The sequence below is a fragment of the Silurus meridionalis genome, chromosome 5 (genome assembly GCF_014805685.1).
Source record: "Silurus meridionalis isolate SWU-2019-XX chromosome 5, ASM1480568v1, whole genome shotgun sequence".
Taxonomy (NCBI): domain Eukaryota; kingdom Metazoa; phylum Chordata; class Actinopteri; order Siluriformes; family Siluridae; genus Silurus; species Silurus meridionalis.
Window position 1 is genome coordinate 25,088,350 of NC_060888.1, and position 14,054 is coordinate 25,102,403.

Sequence of the window (14,054 nt, forward strand, 5' to 3'; positions counted from 1 at the left end):
CTCAGATTGGGCTAAAGTTAAATCCTTCCCTGGGTACCCATTAGTCATCATAATAGAGCAGACAGCAACTGAAACCCTTTTGCTAGCAATGGAGAACACACTATCGACTAGATGCAGCGCTGTTCATAAGCACTCTTCCCCTTTAAGAACTTTCTGAACTAAATATTAATTTAGTTAACAAAACATTCAAGTCTTTTGACCAATTTACAGCATTTTTGGCAGACACCCATATCCAGAATTTATATAACTGAGCGCTTGAGGATCTTGAGCAGTGGCAGCTTGGTGGTGCTGGGATTTGAACTCATGACCTTCCAAGCAGCAGGTCAAAATCTTTACCAGTAAGCTATTAATTCCTTGTTATAGCTATTTAACTCATTAACAACTAATCTCCAATTCAGTTTTATTGGTATAGCAGTTTTTACAATGGACATTGTCCCAAAGCAGCTTTACTTTATATTTTTGCTTTTCTTCATCCACAAACATTGTGAGCATTGAATTTTTTTCAAAAGAAAATGTTGGTCTTACCACAGTCTTACCCTGGGAGGCCCAGAGCCCTGGGTGTTGCTTTGTTTGTTTTTCTTACAACGATATTGGACTTAATGGTCAATTATTAGAAATTGGTCCAGTCATGAAACCTTGCTGACACTACTCTGAACTCCTGTTACAAATCCCCTTTTGCACAGCAAGTAATGATATACTGTATTTAAATGTCTCTGACTATAATTAAATGTACTGTACGTAATTGTACCTGACTGCAGATGCAACACCATTCCCCCCCCCCCCCGTTGGGTGGTAATAAGCGTTGTTCCCAGTCTGACAGGCACAGTCAGGGGGACCTATCCTGATAATAAGCAGCTGCAGCTGGCCATGACCTTTCACTACTGATAATAAATAAAATATCCTGCTGTGAGAAAGACCTGAGGGTCCTGAAACTTCCTGAACCTCCCTGAACTCATATTACGAGGATAATTTAGCTTAATACACCCATGGAGCTCTTTGGGAGCACAAAGGAGATGGATGTGTTAGGCAGGAGTCCGGAATCTCACTGGAAGTTGGCCTTTTCAAATTGATATTTGTATTCTGCGTGGTGGTACCTTATTATCCAACATGTCAAAGGCTTTTATATCTGACTGCATTAAGATGGTACAGAGCGATCAGACTCTTGGTAATAGTCCTAGTACGGAATCTAAAATGCTCTTAGGAACATTATCATCTGCTCTAATCTTGCAGTTTCCATTAATGTAGGTATAATCAGTGAATAATTAGGAGCCCATGAAAATCCTGGTATCCGTACGCTCGTGCAAAATGCTGACTGCTGTCCGCATTAGAAAGCCATTTAAGCTACACGAACAATGATTTATGACATATATATTCTTTAATATTTCCATTTCTTCCATCCTGTTATGTAATTCTACTGATACATGGAATGTCAGCAAAAGTATGCAGATGGACAATATAAAGCTTGAGGAAATCTCTGTGGCTAGATTTCAAGTCAAGCCCGAGCTCTTTATCAATTACGAGCAAAGAAAGACTGGTCAAGAGTAGGAGACCAAAATGCAAACAAGTCTTTGTTTTATTACAAGATTATTCAGAATCAGATCCAGAATGGGTTTAATTGCAAAGTGTGCCCATACACACAAGGAATTCGAAGCTTTTAAAAACAAGATGTACATTTTGTTAAAAGGAAAAATGTATATACTGGGTACAGTCAGGAAGAGGTGTGCAGAAGTTGCGTATCTCATAAAAGTTCTCATAAATATTAGTGCATATAAATCGTGGTAGTGTAATCAATGTAATAAATAAAATAAAATAAAGGGTTTTCTTTACATTGCACCTGAATTTAATTAGTTAATTCCTGTTGCTATTCTGTATAGCATTCTGTTACGTTCTGTAAATACAAATTGCTTATAGACCTTGATACTCATTTTGCTGTGACTAGCAAACTGAGGCAAAGAAACTAGCTAGAAGAGGGCAAAGGAGTGTGTATGTACTGTATGTGTATGTATGTACTTTAGTATATCCTCTCAAAAGACAATACTATAGAAATTAAACTTGGATATATTTTAAAATAGTCAATGTGCAGCCAATGATGTCAAACCAAGACTCAAGAGGAAACCCATCCTCATCTGAGTGGCATTGGATGTCAATTTATTACAGCGGAACAATTTGAGGTGTGCAGTGATAGTAATCAGATGCAAAATGTAGTCCTGTGACATTAACTACAAGTCCAAATCCGCCTCAGTGCTCCTGTGTTATTTCATGGATCTCCAGGCCGTTGGGGCGAAACCATCCCCAGCTGCATGGAGTGGCCTCCAATCGAAGAGAACACCATTCAGAGGCAGGCTGGGACGAAGGAGAGGAGAGGGGCAGGAACAGTGGTCACTGGAACCTCAGGAGCACGTTAACACAACGGAGAGTGAAAGATAGAGAGAGAAAGATAGAGAGAGAGAGAGAGAGAGAGAGAGAGAGAGAGAGAGAAGGATATGGATTATTAAGTATCCTTATTGTTGTATAAAAGTTAAGAGACACTGTGTACTTACTTTTGTGAGATACTGTGTATATATACATTGTATGTATATAATATACATACAATATTAGGCTACCTGAAGAACCACATATGGCTGGATACATTTTTCCTTTTTTTACTGTTGCCATAATTTGAACTCACCCCATTGTATAGGATGCCTTTGGATGTGGTAGCATGAAATTTTCGTTCCCTTGAGCTAGAAGACCCAAACCTGTTCCTCCATGACAGTGCCCTGTGCACAAGGCCAACTCCATAAAGATATGCTTTACATGTGTTGTCGTGGAAGATCTTAAGTGGCCTGCTACAGAGTTCTGACCTAAACCCTATTGAATGCCTTTGGGAAGAATGTGAACACTGGCTGCACCCCAGGCCCCTTCACCTCACCTACATCAGTACCTGAATTTACTAACACCCTTGTGGCACAAAATCTAGTGGAACATCTTTCCAGAAGAGTGGAAGTTATTGTAGCAGCAAATGTGGACTAAATGTGGAATGGGATGTTTAAAAAGAACATACCAATCTAATTCTCATGGGTCCACACACTTTTCTTTATAGAGTGTGTAGTATAACAGAATATTGGCTCCGAACGTAGAGCATGATCAAGGTGCAGCATTAGAGAGCTAGCCAGCAGTGCCATGATATCAGAATTCAAACAGTGTATCATAAGCCCTGTCTAACAATATTTTAAAGTAAAAAAATAATTAGCTATAGTTTTTAAGGTTTTATCCAGTATATTTAAGTCAATTATGTATGAAATACCAACCTGTTTCCCACTTTTACAGCACAAAAACTTCCCAGGGGTGTGTAGATTTTTTAATAGCCACTGTGTACACTGCAAATAGGTGTCTGAATAGTCTACTTAGGCCAGACATAGCATTCAATGCATACAGTATTCTATTGAATGCTTATTAAAAGCATTTCTACATTTCTCTTAAGCAATGGGATGTTGTTCTTGTGTGAAATTGTGCTATTTTGAAGAGGGGTGTTAATTAATTACAGAGTCCTTCTCCTCACTTTGGTGTGAAATGGAAAACTAGAGTATTTAGAAAGGTGCAGGATTCCCTGATTGGAAAAAGGCCTCTGAAAATGTTCTCACAAAAAAACGGCTCTGTATCCGAGTCCGATTTCTTTTAGTCACTGATCCATTGGATTGGTAGCTCACTCAGAGGAACTTGGAGAACATCTTTAGCTCCAGGACATGAGTGTATGTCTTTTTTGATTAGGGGTTGCATCTGGATTTTTTGACACCTTCAGACAAAAGTGTGAGAGCATGTTTTTAATGATTTGGCAGTGATAATGAGCTCAGAGCGGTTTGTTTCTTGGGGTGTTGTGTTGTCTGATGGATTATAAGATACAGGAGACCATTTTCATTGACAGTCATTTGTAATGTTGTACCATCATTCTGTAAATGTTAAGTTTGCTCACATTAAAAGTGGTGGGTATATTGTGTGTTGTGATTATGTTGCAGGATAATGTGGATTTGGGAGATCTGATGTTTTCACTCTGCTACCTTCCGACTGCGGGCCGATTGACCATCACAATCATCAAAGCCAGGAACCTGAAAGCCATGGACATCACAGGAGCTTCAGGTATTCAGTGTCTTTATTACAACCTTTATTAAGAAAAAGCCTGAATGTCTTGAACATTAATCTGCATAATGCAACTTGTGATTTTCAGTGGCACCATGAGATTTAATTTGTAATGAGATTGTTGATGTTTTACTTTCATCAAATATGGCAACACACTCAATCAACCCCAGGGGAAATACACTCAAGTCTTAACACACAAAAAAAATCATTGGACAGGAAATGAGTGAAACAAATGCACTCCTGAGACTCTCTGTGCCACCAATTTTCTCTTCTATAGTTTTCTCATATGCAAAAGTCAAAAGATTCAGTCATGATGTTTGGAATGTTTGTCAAATTTAAATGTATGGTTTCACAGAACTTATCAAATTTAGTTTGAACAATTCTGACCCCGGAAAAATCTTGCAAAAAAGTGAAAAGTTAGCTCAGTGATTAAGGCTCTGGGTTAAGCCCCAGTATTGCCAAGGTGCCACTTTTGGGCCCTTGAGCAAGGCTCTTAACCCTTTGTGCTCCGGGGGCACTGTATAATGGCTGACCCTGCACTCTCTTTCCACATTTTGTCCGATTTGCTGTTATAATAACCTCCACTGTTCTGGTAAAACGTACCACAAGAGTGTGCTTGTGGAGGTGTTAGTAAATTTAGCTACTGATGTAGGTGAGGTGAGGAGGCCTGGAGTGCAGTCAGCGTTCACATTCATCCCAAAGGTGTTCTGTAGGTTTGAGGTCAGAGCTCGAGGATCTTAGACTTTAAATTCATGTAAACCATATCTTCATTGAGCTCACATTGTGTAACAAGTTTTGGGTTTCCTACTTCAGAAGAAGAAAAGAAGCTGCTTTCCTACTCGAGCAAATGCTTGATCACCGTTAGGACAGCTACAAACCCCTCCTCCAACCTTGCTTTTGGCAAAGCTGATCACAGCTCCATTCTCCTCCTGCCAGCATACGGACGAAAAATAAAGCAGGAAAAATCCTATATCAGGTCAATCTATCAATAGAGTGAGGAAGCCATCTTTACACTTCAGGACTGCTTTCACACTACAGACTGGCAGCTTTTTTCATGATGCAGCAGACACAGACTTAGATGAATACACAAACACCGTCACTGATAACAGCAGTATGTGTACTAAACACAACACACACGACTGTGTTGCCCAGCAAAGTTCCAACATCATCTTTAAGTTTGCGGACGACATCCATCTTGGGCCTCATAACTGATGGAGATCAGACAGCCTACAGAGATGAGGAGAGATCGCTCTCACAATGGTGCAGTGATAGCAACCTCTGCCTCAAAATCAGCAAAACCGAAGTGACGATCGCGAATTTCAAAATGGTACAGATGGTTAACTATTTCCCTTTACACATCGACGGAACATCACGTTTCTTGGTGTCCACCTCTCTGACTTTTTGCGCAGACTCAAGAAGTTTGTCTTCCCCCAAAGTCCATACCCACTTCTACAGATGCACCATCGAGAGCATCCTAACTGGATACCTGACCGTCTGGTATAGCGGATGCACAGTACTAGATTGCAAGGCCCTACAGAGAATCATAAGAACAGCAGAACTCTTGGATCCAAAGGTTGTGAGTTCAAATCTCAGCCACACCAAGCTGCCACTTATGGGTCATGGTCATGCCACACATGGTGTCCCTAAGCAAGACCCTTCACCCTATAGCTGCTCAGTTGTTTACATGAGATAACTGTAAAAAACTATGGATAAAGATATCTGCCAATTGTAGTCTAGATAAATGTAAACCTTGTTCCTGAATGTTTTGTTTTTCGACTCTGTACTGTACTGTATATAGCTGATCATGACTAGCAGAAATGGCTCTGTAAATGTCAAACGTGTGGAAACACATAGTCTTTTATGGTTTTTGAGAGACACATAAACATTCCTTTTGTTTATAGGCAACAAACTAGATGTTTTTATTTGTATGGAGATTTACTTTGACCAAACATAAATCTACAGATGTAAAATTTTATTTTCACTGAAAAATCCCCTGTTAGTATGAATAAGAGCCTTAAATGCTTAAGTTCTTTTCTTCAAACATTCAAGTGAAATACTTTGCCTTGTCTCTTGTAAAACTTGCCAATGTTGTTCTTTACTAGTTGAGTAGAGATTTTTTTCCAGCCTTTTGATCCAGTTCATCTCAGAGTAGTTCATTAGGATTTAGGTGCAGTGACTGGGCAGGTCATTTCATGATAGATATCACTCCAGATAACTATTTGCTCTTTAAATAACACTTACAGATCTTGGATTTATGTTTTAGGTTGCTTGTTGTACGGTGAAATTGATTCCAATTAGCTGCAAACAAGCACACTGAGTGCCTCCAATTACATTAGTCTTCATTTTATCCTATGGGAATTCAATCTTTTGCTCTTGACATCTGTATTGAAGAATCCATTGTATTCGAAAGTCAATTAGTTTCTCTGTAAAATGATTTATGTGTATAATAAGTAATTCCTGTTCGATCTTTCTGCATTTCAGACCCCTATGTGAAAGTCTCGCTCATGTGTGATGGACGGAGACTGAAAAAGCGAAAAACCTCCACGAAGAGAAACACTCTAAACCCCGTCTACAACGAAGCCATAGTTTTCGATGTCCCTCCTGAGAACATAGACCAAATCAGTCTGTTAATCGCTGTGATGGACTACGATCGGTAAGAAACCTTATATGCACTGCAGTTGCCGTGCCAAGATTTCTTTTCTCAGAAGCCGATAAGTTCTGGCCAGGGTCAAAGCAAGAACTGTGGAGGCGTCTTATTTCAAAAATCTTTTATCTAAAACCAGGATTTAGTAGCAGTTCAGATGTACTTTACCTCTTCTACAGAGTGAGCAGAAAAATTAACTCGATATGCAACAACAAATGTATATCCTGCATAAAAGTCTTGGTCAGATTTTTCCACTGACCATTTTTTTACTTATATCATGTACTGTTTTTATTTTTTATGTACATATTTGGCTATGATCTACGTTTTCCGTCAGAAAGAATGAAAGAAAGGAAGATAAACCCAGAGAGATTAAAGGGAAGGGAAATGGTGTGGGCGTTAGCTCCAAAGTATTGTTAATAGTGAATATTTTATGAGATGATATCATCTGGCGAACATCCCTATCCTCCTCGTCCTCGAGGCCACTCAACCTCCCCGCATTGCTCCCCGGGAAACGCACATTAATGTCTCAATCAAAGATGGGCCTCTGAGTAGCACATTCGATTGCAAATGAGATAGACTCTGCGTTGTCTGGGGACGCTTAAGAGCATTTCTGAGGAAACCCTGCGTACCGGGGAAGCATTTAAACCCACCCGTGGCTGTGTATTGAAAGAAAAGAAGGAACTATGGCATGGTTCCCGGACATGAGCCTGGCCGATTGTATTCTTACAGAACGCTTTTCTATGCTCCTATTTATACGTGACCTTTCCTTCAGCATGAGAGAAAAAAATGAATGTATGTCAAGCATGCCTAAATATTTCACATTGGCATGTTAAAGAGAAAAATACCATTCAGGCTGAAGGCAGCAGGATTTTCTTTAATTAATGATGAGGATACATTTCATTCCAGATTCTCCATGGTAACATCTAAAAACGTCATGTTGTTGGATTCAATTGTACATCCAAACACTACACTATTTGAGGTTATACAGTATATTGTTTTCGCCATATAGTCAGACAGCCATAAATCATGATTAGACCTAAACCCAGACACAAAACAGCACAAGTTAACCAGGCAAGAACCAAGAACTAGTGATTATAACCAGATTATAAATCGATAAGCGCAAAAATATGACCAAAACAGAAATTACGCAGATGTGACTGTTCTCTACAGAACCTTTAACAATTTTTCAACTTAAAACCTTTTGCCACAAAGAGTGGCAAACAAAGTGAAGATCTCACATTGTAAAATCAGCTTTCAACCTTGAAGTTAAAAAACATTGACGCATTTAAATAATTTATTATAATTTCTGAGAATGCAGAGGTAGACTTCTCCTCTAATGGGGAAAACTCTTCACTAATGTGTGGTAGAGAAATAATCACAAGTTCTTTCACTCACGTCTGGTTCGTGGGCTAAATTGCATGCTTATTCAAAACTCAACTGCCATGTATACAGAATGCTCTCTCCATCATCATCATGGATGCCAAAGATAATGATGATGATGATGATGATGATGATGATGATGTGAACAGCAGGTATTTGATTACAAACTGAATTAATCCTCGGTGTCTCATGTAAATTTCACTATGACACAGATCTACTGGCATTGAGTGTGTAAGAAAATCACAAGGTTTTAGCTACCTTTACACTGATTGAAATTACCTGAAGTGTCAATTTACTTAAAAGGCTACTCTCAATCTTAGGCTTATAATGTAATTACTCAATGTTCACTGTATTTAAAAAAAAAATTATTGTTTGTATGCTCTAATAATAAAAAAAATATTCTGTTGTCCACAGTGTCGGGCATAACGAGATCATCGGTGTGTGTCGAGTGGGGAGCCTGGCTGAAAGCCTGGGCCGGGATCACTGGAATGAGATGCTAAGCTACCCACGGAAGCCCATTGCCCACTGGCACCCGCTTGTGGAGGTAGCTATGTCAAATAACCTAAGATCACAGATTAGGAAATGCAATTGTTAGCAATCAGGATTTAAACCTGTCTTAGAATGTTCAAAAAATGTATTCTAAAAAGTAGAAATGGAGATCACGATTTTCAATCTTGATGATAATGATGACGGTAGTGATCTGGAAGATCGGATCTTGGTTCTTTGAATCTCGTTTATCAAAATGAACAAATCTTTTTGAGCTCTTTAGTTCATTTCGTTCGTTTGATCAGAAATTTAAAAAAAAATGTTACATTTTTTTTTAGACGTATACATACACAAACTTTGACTATATAGTTCTAATAATGAAAATATGACAATGCAGCTAAGCACAAATTATTTTAAATAGAATATCTGGTCTGCATCATCAGTTGTTTTGTCACATGACCCCCATAAATGCTATGTAGTACATTAATGTCAGGCCGGATAAAATCAGGCGAAAACTTAAGTGACACGGAAAGAGGTTTAATGAGTTCGCACAAGAATCGCACAAGGAATAAAGCTGCAGTCTCGGGAACAGAGAATAATCCGAATTGTTTCGGGAGACACAGGTAGTCGACACCGTACAGGTAAAGTCCATAGAATCTGTAGAATCCCTTAGAAAGGCAAGTCTATAGAATCTATTCAATCCTTTAGAACGGGTTCCATGAGGAGTTAGTCCATGAGAGTTCTTCCAGCGAAAACTGTAGAACGGACGAGGGGTCAGTGGAAGTGAGGGCTTTAAATAGGAAGGGCGCTGATGAGCGCTAGGTGCAGGCACTTTAGTATTATGGAGAGTCACTGTGAGCGTGTGGGGCGTTGAGTGGAAGCGAGGCTGGTGGTTCCTGACAATTACACAGGAAACAGAATTGAGTAGTTCATGTCATGAGTTTTCTGGTCTGAGTCATTCGTTCTTTTATCACGTGACTCCCATCGACACTATGCAATGCGTGAGATGAACTACTAAATTCTGTTTCCTGTACATTAACTACGGAGCCCTTGCGATGCTTTGCTCCTGTGCATCTAGTAGAAAATGAACAATTCACTTTTTCAGACGATTCATTCTTCTGAGTCACATTAAAGACTCGAACGAATCGTTCATGAACGACTCATCACTAGATGACACAAAACTGTTTCACCTGCTGTGATGTCTGGCTCTGAGACATGGTGTTACTATTACTTCTGTCTGTCAGGGCAACTCTAGTCAATAGTTATGTGTATTTGGAAGAGGGCAGATAGCACTTTCTTAAGTGTGTTTGTTTCAGATGTTTGTGGGGAGCAACTGACAAAGTAACTAGTTAATAAGGAACATGTGGAAAAAAATCCCCCCAAATCCCAATGCCCATGAAGTCTAGACACTTGCAATGTGCATTATATGGACACCTGTGCATAAGACTTGCATCCTATTTCACATTTAGTCCCCATTTACTGTTATTTTAATCTCCTTTCTTGTGGAAAGATGTTCCACTAGATTATGGAGTTTGCTTGTGGAGAGTTGTTCTCCTTAGTGTTCTCCTAGGTGAGCTGAGAAGGCTCTGGGTACAGTCAGCCTTCCACTCCAACTCATATAAAGCATGTCTTCATGGAGCTGGCTTTGTACACAGTGCCATTGTCATGCTAGAACAGGTTTGTGTCTCCATGTTCAAGTCAAGGGAAAATTTCATGTTATTGCATCCAAAGATATCCTGTCCTGAATGTGATAGCTCAGTGATAAAGGCTCTGGGTTACTGATCAGAAGGTCGGGGGTTCAAGCCCCTGTATCGCCAAGCTGCCACTCTTGGGCCCTCAATCCTCTGTGCTTCAGGGGCGCTGTATCATGGCTGACCCTGCGCTCTGACCCCAACATTTAAGCAACCTAAGACATGCGAAGAAAGAATTTCGCTGTAATGTGTATGAAATAAATAAAGGCTTTTCCATTGTAAATAGAAAAAGGTATTGCCTCCCACGCTGTGGTAACAGTTTGGAGAAAAAACACTTATAGTTGTAAAAGTCCATTGTTCATATACCTTAGCTTTATAACAATTTAGAAGTGTCTTAAAATGGAGGTTAAATTGACAAAAAAATGTCATCAAGAGTGAAATATAATTTACTCTCCATTACACAGTGGTGTTGACCCTCACAGAGGCTCTTTCGACTCCACACATCTCCCCCAAAAAAACTGTGCACCTGTTTTCATCTTACATCTTCAAGGCTTTTTACAAAGTGCTCTGGAACTATTAGCCATGTGTAGCTGACCTCTTTTAACCCCAGTCTGTTTTCTTCAATTATTCAATTCCCCAGCTTCTCCAGCCAAGGTCAAACACTCAGCCCCTAGTCTCTTTTTGGCACATAATAGAGGGTTTATTTTGACATCTGTTCGAGCTTTATTCGTACGACAAGCTAGAAAAAAGAATGGCAGAAAAGGCCAAAGCAAATTAAGGCAAAAAAAAGAAGGGAACTCGAATCAAGAGATGCTATTTGGCGAGAATGAGAAAACTAAGGAAGGGACTATCGTAAGATTCCTTATATGGGCAACGAGCAAATTTAGGACTGAAATAACTTGACGTAAAACCATAGAATTCAAAGTAGTTGTACTTTAATTTTACATGACTGCATATACATGAATTGAGGAAGTTAGTTTTGACAAAATCACATCATGTAGTATTACAGTATATAAATGTAAGAAATAAAAACCAAGGCATGCAGCTACAGGAAAATAATTCAAGTTCTTGTTACCAAATATTCTATTCTTCCTGCTCCACAGCAAGTTCCAACAATTTCAACGTTTTATTTATTAAAGAATGACAAGTCATGCTTTTAAACATGTGTATAGGTGCATTTAAGTTATAGAATGACCAAGTTCCTGTTAGCACTTACTCTATAACAGCTATAAACCATGTTTTACTCACCTGATATGTTTCTGTCTTGAAGATAATATGGTAAAATATGCAGCTTGTCGCATTAGTTAGAAACTAGAAACTTCAGAGGCCATCATTACTGAAAACTGTGTCAAGCCACAAAGTACAAAAGTACAAAACTTCAGCGAAGTCACAAGTATTATACTCACGATCAACTAATGTATTTCCTCTTTCAAATGGTCAATGACTCATTCCATGACAATTCTTGAGAACTGAAGCAATGCATCATGATATCGGTTTATTCTCTTTAAATAACCCTGTATATATATATATATATATATATATATATATATATATATATATATATATATATATATATATATATATATATAGATAGTCCCAGAGCTACGAGGGTTCAACTTACGGTTTTCCGATCTTAAGATGATAGTAATACGACAAAATTGTAAAAACAATTTAAAATTTCACGCAACATGTTCAGGCAGCGTACGATACGTTGGATGTGCAGCTGGGATGAGCGTATCTCTCGCCCTTTGAGATGCCCCACTCTGGCTAACAGTAGACGGAGTAAAGTCTCAGTGTGTATCAAACTGTTTCAAACAGCAATTTTAGTGATAAAAGCATGTCTTCCAAGTGCCCAAGTATTTTCCTGCTTGTAGTGAAAACAAAAAAAGAGGAAAGCCATCAGTTTAGAGCAGAGAATGAAAATTATAAATCAGCATGAAGCAGGAAAGACACAGTCATAGCACTTAAGATATTCTTACGATGGGGTTGTCATAACATGTCTCCATCATAAGTGGTGGACTACCTATATATTATATATACTGTTCATGTAAGAACCCCCAAATTCCCCCAACACACCCCACCAGCCAGTCTGCAAGCCCAAACTGGTCCATTGTGTACAAAAGCTTTAATACCTTTGGTCTAACCATGTACTAGGAGCCCTAACCTGACCTCTTAACTTTCTTCCACTCCAGTGGAGCAGTGAGAGAAATCCTGGAGAAAGCCAAGGCTCCTGCAACTCCCTCAAAGTGCCACCATCACCCTGACACGTCCATCTGATCACTGGGAGAGTGAGACATCTCAGCTAAAGGTCATTCAAAATGTGTGTACACACTTGATAAGGTGGTGCAGGGAAAAAACAAACAAACACTGGACTTTTTCTCCGGGTGGAAAGGGCGTGTGTCTGTTCTACTGCATGTCAAAATGACTGTGTGTGTAGGCTTCTTTAAAAAAAAACATAAAAAAACCCACAAATTCCTAACATAGTTACTGTTTTGTTTAAACTCTGTTTGAGAGGTAAGTATTTTTGACATGTTTTCTGTACCTCTGTAACACATTGTAATAACTTCTTGATGTTTTCTGAGTGCAGTGCATGGCCTCTATTTTGTGTAATTTAGTTCTTATGGTATCAGTTTTTACAGCGTTAAATCATTCTGTATAAAAATACGAGACGTACAATAGCAAAGTTGCTGGTCGTGATTATTGCGTATCGAAAATGACTTCTTTAAAATCCCGATAATATCATTATTAATGATTTTCAGAAGCTGATATTGTGTAACCAGATACCCCACAAATCCAACCAGAGGAAAAAATGGGCAAATTTTTATATTGTCTTTAATACCTATAAAGAAACACCAAAGTTTTACATGGAGCTACATGGGATTTAAGCGCCGGTTGTATGTGTCTCAGCTTAGCGTCAAACACTAGCTACGCAGAAAATGGCAACTTTTTAATGTTTTAGCTGCAGAATATTTGTCTTTTGTAAATATTTGTAAAATAAATGGATAAATAAATTTCTCAATACCCACCAGAGGTGTAAAAATTACCTGAAATTCATACCTGAGGTAAAGTATAGATACCTCACTGCGTTAAAAGTTATGTCACCAATTCCAATATGACTTGAGTAAAAGTCTTCAAATGTCTTATTTAGGTTCTTGAGTATTTGACTCATATTGAACGTAGATTCAGAGATGCAACTCAACACCAATACACATGTTAGAGAACATCCAAAAACAGTTGATTTGTAGGGTTTTATTTTCAAATCAAGTTGTTCGCCTCAACACTGCATGAACCAAGATCAACACAAGAGCCTTTTCAACATGCCAGAATGAAAGAAGGAAGAGCAAACAAGTCAGTTAATCGAAAAATAAAAATAAAACAAAGAACTAAAGCTTATCTTTCAAAAAGAGATCTTCAATTAACAAATAAAATTACAGGATCATGTCACAAAGTATACAAAATATTATTTAATTAAAGTAACGAAATACATTTTCTTAAATACTTTACACCACTGGTACTTACAATGCAATGCACCAGAAATGTCCAGTCCGTATGCTGTATAATTAAATAGTTAAACACTGCAGAATTACAGGTGGCTGATCTTTTAGTTGAACTAAATTGAATTCACACACAATCACATCTACCGTATCTGCAGTCCATCTGTAACACTAGTTAAATCCTCAGGAGTTACATTATTACTTCCCCTGAACTTATGAACTTCCCCTGGCTGTCCAAATAAC

General features: G+C 38.6%; 1 protein-coding gene across 2 annotated transcripts in view; it reads left to right on the top strand.

Moving 5' to 3' along the window:
- Positions 1-12,995, top strand: part of syt9b (synaptotagmin IXb) — a 50,609-nt gene extending 37,614 nt beyond the window's left edge. For both annotated transcript variants that reach the window (XM_046850543.1, XM_046850544.1), the window contains exons 4-7: positions 3,996-4,116; positions 6,598-6,769; positions 8,555-8,684; positions 12,510-12,995. In XM_046850543.1, the coding sequence (XP_046706499.1) occupies positions 3,996-4,116; positions 6,598-6,769; positions 8,555-8,684; positions 12,510-12,581 (495 nt within the window). In that variant the 3' untranslated portion in view covers positions 12,582-12,995. The remainder of the gene's footprint in view (positions 1-3,995; positions 4,117-6,597; positions 6,770-8,554; positions 8,685-12,509) is intronic.
- The last annotated feature ends 1,059 nt before the right edge of the window (positions 12,996-14,054 follow it).